General features: G+C 56.8%; 1 protein-coding gene across 5 annotated transcripts in view; it reads right to left on the minus strand.

The window, feature by feature from the left end:
- Nucleotides 1–543: 543 nt before the first annotated feature.
- Nucleotides 544–7593, minus strand: part of PHOSPHO1 (phosphoethanolamine/phosphocholine phosphatase) — a 12082-nt gene continuing 5032 nt past the window's right edge. The window contains exons 1-4 of one of the 5 annotated variants that reach the window (XM_009287763.1): nucleotides 6223–6311; nucleotides 3586–3665; nucleotides 3417–3488; nucleotides 544–2705 (exon numbers count right to left, since the gene is read on the minus strand). In XM_009287763.1, coding sequence (XP_009286038.1) covers nucleotides 1944–2696 — 753 coding nt within the window. In that variant the 5' untranslated portion in view covers nucleotides 2697–2705; nucleotides 3417–3488; nucleotides 3586–3665; nucleotides 6223–6311 and the 3' untranslated portion in view covers nucleotides 544–1943. Of the gene's footprint in view, nucleotides 2706–3416; nucleotides 3489–3548; nucleotides 3666–6222; nucleotides 6321–7593 lie in introns of those variants that run through there. The other 4 variants (XM_009287760.2, XM_009287761.1, XM_009287764.2 and 1 more) reach the window with 4 other exon arrangements.

The raw sequence follows: 7593 nt of genomic DNA on the forward strand, positions 1-7593 counted from the left end.
GGCGGGCCCGCCCCCGGCCCCCCGCCTGCCGGCACCGCTGCACCCTGGCAGCCTCCAGCACCCAGAGCATCCCCCTGCCCAGCCCCTCTCCCGTCTTCCTTTTCTTTATGTTTTTAATGACAGCAGCACTGGCCGCTGCCGGGAAGGTTTAGCACCGGGACACCGCAGCTCTCTCCCAGCCGATGGAAACGCGGCGGGCGGCACGTTGGTCCCATGGGCTGATCCTGGCGATGCTCCCGGCCCCGCGGAAGGAGCGAGGGCAGCGCAGGACCGAAGAGCGGCTATAGGAGATGGGGGCCAAACGCCCACAGGGACAAGGAGGGGAGCAGCACCCAGCTGTGGCCCCAGGGCACCTGCCTGCTGTCCCCATCAGCTTGAGACGCAGAGGGGGACGAGCCAGGGCTCGCTCCATCAAAGGGGACCCCGGCAAAGCAGCGCTTGTAGCCTGGCTAGCCTGGCCCCCGCTCTGCCGCTCCCCCTCCAACGCAGTCCCCCCTTCACCAGCCCAAGGAAGAGAAACAACATGTCCGTGCAACTGAGAGCGCCGTTTCACACCCAGGTTTATATCCTGGATACAAACAACTTGTGTATCTGCAATATATAGATATATATCTATATACATATATATGGGGTTTTTTTTTTTAATTCCATGGCTTTAAGTTCCACACAGTTGAACAGGCTCCGGCGGAGGAAGAACGAAGAGAGGTGAAATGAAATAGAGGAGGACCAACTCAGGGCTGCTTTGGTTATTTCCTTACTGCTCAGGTTTGCTGTCAGGGTTTCTATGCTTTGGAGGAGTTACGAGCCACCCTCAGGGGCTGGTAAGGCTGCGGATAAATCCAGGAGAAGCCAACACCAGAGAGCAGCAAATACTGTAGGTCCCCCCCTGCAGAGTGCAATTAGAAGGGGCAATTAATACTGCAGCGGGGCACGGGGAGGGGGCTTGGGGGGACCCGATTCCCAGGAGAAGTGCTACAGCACCGCACCTCCCGGGAGGAGGTTTGGCACCTCCCGGCGTACGAGGGGAGTCGATACGATCCAGCAAACACGAGGAGACGACCAGTAACGGCTCAGAGTGAGGAGGAACCTGTCCGCCCCGGGGACACGGGGGACGTTTTGCCCTGGAAGCAGAAGCAGAGGATGGAAGCGGAAGGCAAGGGCAGGTCCTCCTCCCTGCAGTGGGATGCGGTCGCCGTTCCCATGCCCTGGGCAAGCGGGTGGGGATGGACTAGAGGAGTTTTTTTTTTTCCAAGGTAACCACCTTTCCAAAAGGTTTCTTGTTCCTTGTGTGAGAATAAAGTCTCAAGGGACAATTAACTCCCTGGCTCAGCTGCTGAGCCTTGCAATGGGCTGCCCTGCCCAGGCGGGGTGCGGAGGGGAAGCCGGGGAGCCCAGGCAGCACAAATTTCCCAGATTAAATTTCCAGTGGCCTCATGAAGAGGCAAGGAGCCCTCGAGCATCAGGATCAAGGCAACAGCACGCAGCTCCTGGCGTGGCCGGCGGAGGTCGGGCAGGCGAGGGGGATGAAGGCAGGAGGAAGCATGTGCAGGGCCCAGCCCAGGGGGAGCCGGCTTCTGGGCTTTTGGGAATTGCTCCTGTGAAGTCAAAAGGGAAAGGAAAAAAAAACCAAACAACCCAACAAAAAAAACCCAAAAAACAAAAAAAAATCACCATTAGTGTTGGCAAACACCCACGTTGGAGTAGATGTCCGAGCTGCATAGAGAAGGCTTCATCTCAACATGGCAGGGAAGGAGAAGGGGGGACCTAGAGAAAGTGCTTTAATCACCGGGGAGAAAGGAGCTGGGAGAGGACAGGCAGGAAAGCAACCCAGGAGCGGGGGCTGAGCGAGCAGTGCCGATGAGCGTGGGGTACAGGGCGTGACCCCCCCCCAGGCCTCTCCTTTCCCAGCCGCTTGTAATACGCAAGTTTCTTCTGAGCCATCCTCAACACTTCTTCTTGAGGACCTCCTGGAGATAGCGGGCGACCTCTGCAGCCGACTCCCAGGGGACGACAGTGGCCTGGAAGGCTCCAGGCTGCTTCTTCTCCATCTCTTGGGTCATCCGGTGCATGGGGTAGCCCTTCCGCGGGAAAGCCACATCAGCTGAAGTCAAAGTCACGGAAGGGCAGAAGTCATTGGCACCATCTCCCACGTAGAAGACCCTCTCGAACTCCACCTCCTCCTGGGCTCTCTCCGCCAGGTACTCCGTTAGGATTTTGCGTTTGCACATGTTGGCCGGGCAGTCAAGGCACTTGTGGCTGTGGTAGGGCCCCAAGGTGAAGTACCCCTTCTTGTCAAAGCCGGACGGGTTGCTGAAGATCTTGCGGAAGAGGGAGTAGAAACCGGCTGCCCTCAGATTGCATTCGATGCCAAACATGTTGGCATCGGAGATGAGGATGATCTCGAAGAGCTCGTGGTTCTTGGAGAGGAACTGGAAGAGGTCCGGCATGCCGGGGGACAGGGGGATGTTCTCATAGACTGTCTTGAAGTCCCCCATCTTGACCCCCTGGTCCCCCATGTACGCCAGGACGCGCTGCATGTACTCATTGTAGAAGCCCTCGCGGAAGGTCTGTCGGATGTGCTCCGGAAGCTCCTGCCCCGGCGCTGCCCGGATGATAGAGTCATCGCTGTTCTCATTGATGATGGTCTCGTCGAAATCGAAGACGAGGAGGTACTTGGGAGGCCGGGGGCTGGCCATACCAACACCCTGCGAGGCGGAAGGATAACGCCCAGCCGTTAGTTCAAGGCACTTTGCTTCGGCCCTGGCACAGCGATGGTGGCAACCACAGCAGCAAGAGGCTGCCAACCCTGCAGAGCAACGCTCCTTGGCTACTTCACCCCCAGGCAGCTTATTAGCCCAGCTGGGCTTAGGGGGGGGCTAATCCCCTGCTGACATACCTCAGCCCCGGCCCTAAGGCATTTATCCTGCCTATAAAGAGATCATTTTGTCACCGCTAATCCCGTTCCTGCAGTCAAGGCGGTCGCTGTGCCGAGCTACCGCTGCACACGTCCTCCCAAGGGACGCGGGGACAGCATGCACCTCGGGGTGTTTTGTGCAGGGAGGGTCCTCGGGGTGGGGGGGTTACTCCCCAACCTGCTCCTGTCCCACCTCTGAAAAGGGGGTTGCGTCCCTGCAGACCGCTCTTGCTGCCAGGACGAGTCTGGCTCTTCCCGACAGAGGAAAACATTTTGCAGGTTGATTTTTGCCCCATCTGGATGCAGTTTCCCCCTGGGTCGGGCTCCGCAGGCTCCTGAGAAGCCCGAGATAACTCAGAGCCGACTCCTGCCCTGCTCTAAAACCAAAGTAAACCCACTTTGCCAACACGGTGCAAAGCCGGTGAGCCCCAGCCCGGCCTCCCGGTGCCCACCCGCTCCCCTCGGCTAAAGCCACGATGGCCCCCCAGCAGCACCCGCTCACCTTCCCGGCTGCTCCCGTGCCGCCTGAGGCCAGAGGTTTGCAGGATGGGGACCCGATTCCTGCTCCCTGACCCTGAGAAGAGAGGGGACAGCCCCGTTCAGAGAGGATAAGACGGGTGAGAATGGCACTGACCTTAAACAGGCATGGCAGCCCGACGCCCTCACAGCACCTTTTCATTTTAAGACCATCACTCTGCAGGCAGCGCGTTGCTGAAGGCAGCGCTTAGGGCTGGCCGGGCTGCTCTCCTGGCTGCAAACCACAAAGAAGGGGGAGTTTGGTTAATGGCTTGGGTTTTCCCCGGCTGCCACCTTCAGGCACGGCACCAAATGTCACGGCATGGCCGGGCTCTACGTCCTGCAGCGAACTCCCAAGCTCGGGACCTTTCGTACCAGGAACGGAGGAATTAAAGGAGTCTCCGGAGAGCAGGGTGAGCGGGCAGAGCCCGTTTAATGCTTCTGATCCCTCTTAATTCCACCGAGCGCCTGGGCTTTGCTGCACGTGAAAGCAGCCAGCACAATGGCTCGGCAACGAACCCCAGCAACACATGCCCTGTTCCAAAATTGCCCTGATTTTCTTCCAGTATAATTAGTTTGGGGTGTTTCTTTTAATGGAGTAATTATCCTGGAAAGAAACCAGGTGCCCAGGCGGCTCCGCTGAGGATGTGCCAGTCTGCTACCCGGGAGCGAAGGCAGAGCCCAGGTTACGTCTCCTGAATTTTGCCGACCTCTTGTGGTCCGCGGCGATCAAAGCAGAGCGATGGAAAAACCTCAAAAAACCAACCCCGCAGCCAAACCCGGCTGGAAACTCAGCCGGATGGTTAGAGGGAGGAATAACACACGGGGACACGGGAAATTTTCACCGGGCACCAGTAGCTCGGCTTAGTTGGGGCTGGGAGGATTTCAATGATTATTTTGTCATCAGCACGACAACAGGAAGAGTTTTTCAGCTGAAGGTGATTTGTGGGGGATTTGTCTGGTTTGAAGTCCAGCATCAAACTATTTTGGGCACAAACGCGATTCATGACTCTGCTAAAATTAAATAAACCACCACTGCAACTCGAAGGTGGCACGCTGCAAAAGGAAGCGGGCGCTCAAAATTAAACCCCGGGTTGAAATCTTGTAAAAGTGGCTTTTTGTGAAATCTTCAAACCCAACACTAGTTATTTCTTTGTACAAGCATCCATCAAAAGCTGACGTTTATTTACAGACATCATCTGAGGCCAAATAATGCTACAGCCAGCCCGGCAGTGGGGTTAGCCACCACAATTTTCAGGTCCAAACCAAGAGAAACAGGAAAAAAAAGACTAAACATGAAAGAGTAATTGTAATTTTTGTCATTATATTCCAAAGAGCTGCCAGCGGCGAGAAAATAATTTTGGGTCTCAGCCTTAAGGAGACGTCGTGGTACCGATGCAGCGGCACAGGGAAAGAGCCCTGGAACGGCTGGTTAACCCCGGGGACACCGTTAGGGGCAGCTGTAAGGGACGATGTGGACACGGGGAGCGAACCCGCCTCTCAAAAAGCTCTTCCGGGCCCAAGATTTTTGCATTTTGCTGAACAGGAAAGGCTACCAGCACACATCTTGAATTCCGGGCAGATTAGGTCAAACACAGACCTGAACGGCGACCCCCACGCAATCTATAGTCCCTTCAGCGCTTTTCAGCCGAGGTTCCCCAAACACCTTCCATCTAGCCACCTCTCCTGAATTAACGTTTTGTTACGCACGTAAAAAAACTGACCTGCGAGCTGGGGAAAAGCCAGTTTGGTCTCTTTTGGCTTATTTTAGCTCTGCCTCCTTCGAGAGCTGACCAGCACGAGGTCGGAAACAGCATCAGCCACCCTGATCTCACATTAACTTGCCCTGAGCAGAGCTCCCTGTGAGCTCTTGCCTCCCTTCCCCACCTCCCAGGCATCACTTCGCTCTCCCTGAAGCACCGTGGACATCAACAGCCCCAGCGGGGATAAATCCAGCCGCTCCCAAGAGCTGGAAAACAAAATCAGTTGCTCTACCAGGCTCCTTGCCCCGGTGTTCCCGGCACTGCCACCGCTGCCGCACAGAGCCTCTCCCAGCCCAGGGCTCAGAGCCAAGCGCCCCGACAGCAGCTTCCCCTTCGCAGGTCGCGGGGGAGAAGAGAGGCCACCGGACCGTTTTCTATGGGATTTCTAAGGAAAACGATAAGCCATGAAGTCAGCTTGGACAACCGCTGCCCCCACCTACCGGCAGGAGATCGGAGCATCCCTGCCACGCTCCTGCAAGAGCCGCCTTCCGCTCTCAGCCGTCCCCAACGCCGCTCTTAATTGTATCAAGATACGCGTTGCTTTTATGCAAAGGAGAAATTAAAATCTAAGCCAGCTTTATTTAGCGAATAAAGGTCCGGGATGGGACTTCTCACCACCGGCCTCCGGGGGCTGTTGGGCAAATCACGTCCTTGCCCCATGTGCCGTTCTCCCCTTACGATACAGAAAAGGGAGATACCGGCGTTAGGAGCGACTCAATAAACCTGCACTCATCCTCTCCGGCTAAAGACAAGCAGGCTGAGCTGTGGGGTCTGGCAGCAGCCACCTCAAACCCTGACTCTGCCCCGCGCAGGAGGGGAGCGGAGATGGGGGAAAAAAAAAATACTTAGCAAATCTCCCAGCCCCGAATTGCCCCGTTAAATCCAGCCAGGAGCCGGCGGTGCCCACGGGCACACCGCTAGCAGCGTGGGATGGAGCAGCCGGCTCCATCCGGGGTAGGGAGAAACAAAATCCCTGCAGGACCGTGTCACCGCTCCCAGCAGAGCTATTTCTGCACGGAGATGACTCACCCGGCGGCTGCTTCCCGGGAGCGCGTCCGTCCACCTTCTGCAAAAAAGGGACTCCCTCCAAAATAAAAGAAAAGCGGCCGCGCTTCCTAACATTATGCAAGGCCTGAATGTTGAAACAGAAAATAAAACAGATATTTGCTCGTTAATTGCGTCAAACATAAAGGCTTAAACAAACTGAATTCGGGGTGAGGGTCAAAATACGCCCGATACAAGCGGTGAGCTGCTGGGTTCACCGCGAGAATAACTTCCCAGGGTAGTTTATCCCCAAAATCTCGATGTTTTCTTCCCCTCTGGCAATACCTCCAGCCATCCTCAGGATCTTTCCGCCCCGAAGGGGCCCAGGGAGGAAAGACTGGAGCCCGCCAATATTCGCCGCCCTCCTTATGTCCGCAGATCAGCTCTTGCCGCTCGTCCCAGGGGACCTCTGCACCGCCGTGTGACTTTGGGCTTAATCCCGTAACGGGTTCAGCGCAGGACGAGCTGCACGGAGAGGAGCAGCGCCGCGCTACGCACCCGCCCTCCGCCGCAGGATCAGGCCCTACGCCAGCCCCCGGCGCATCCAAGCGAGCGTGGACGGGGATCAGCACCTGATTTGAGAGCCGGGAACGGCTGAGCCTCGAAAGCGAGGGGGCACGGGGGCATTTCCCAATTGCAGGCACAGTCCCTGGGCTGGTTTTAATCCCCCGGCGTACTCTGCTCTTGCCAGTTTTTAACATTTTTAACCTTAAAAAACCATTCGGTGTTTCTGGTGCATACAACGCGTTTGGTATTTTTTAATTTTAACTCAAAACTCAACCACTCACCTTTGGCAAACGCGTTTGCCCACCCTTTAGGGCAATATTAAGGGCAAAAAAAGAGGACAGAGTCCTGCTGCCCCAAAAGCAAAGGAGGGGAAAACCTCCCTCTCCGGCACAGACATCGGCGCCATCAGGCATGTCATCGGGATCATGAGACAATTTCACCACTCCTGGAATAAAACCCGACCCGCTCCCGTCCCCGGCCAGCTACACAGCTCCCGAAACAGAAGCAAATGAGCAAATTAATAACAAATCACCGGACAGCGGAGCTCAGAGGGGTGTCTCAGCCAGCCCCAACCCCCTCCACGCGCCGAGGTGCCACCTCGCCCCTTCTCCTGCCCTACGGCTCCCGCTTCACCCCAAATCCCCTGGGTGGGGGTGAACGGGAACACCCTCTCCGGGGCCGGGGCTCGCCCTCCCCGCCTGCACGGCTGCAACGCCGCGGCCGGTCACCTCGGGTTATGGGGATGTTCCATTTTTTTAATGGTGTTTATTTTTCCTGCCGCCTGCCAGGAAGCTGCGGCGTTACCGCAGCCAAGGGCTCCCGCTGCGGCCGGCGGGGGCGGAGCTCTCT

This window comes from Aptenodytes forsteri, unplaced genomic scaffold, assembly GCF_000699145.1.
Source record: "Aptenodytes forsteri isolate BGI_AS27 unplaced genomic scaffold, ASM69914v1 Scaffold25, whole genome shotgun sequence".
In the NCBI taxonomy this organism is placed as follows: domain Eukaryota; kingdom Metazoa; phylum Chordata; class Aves; order Sphenisciformes; family Spheniscidae; genus Aptenodytes; species Aptenodytes forsteri.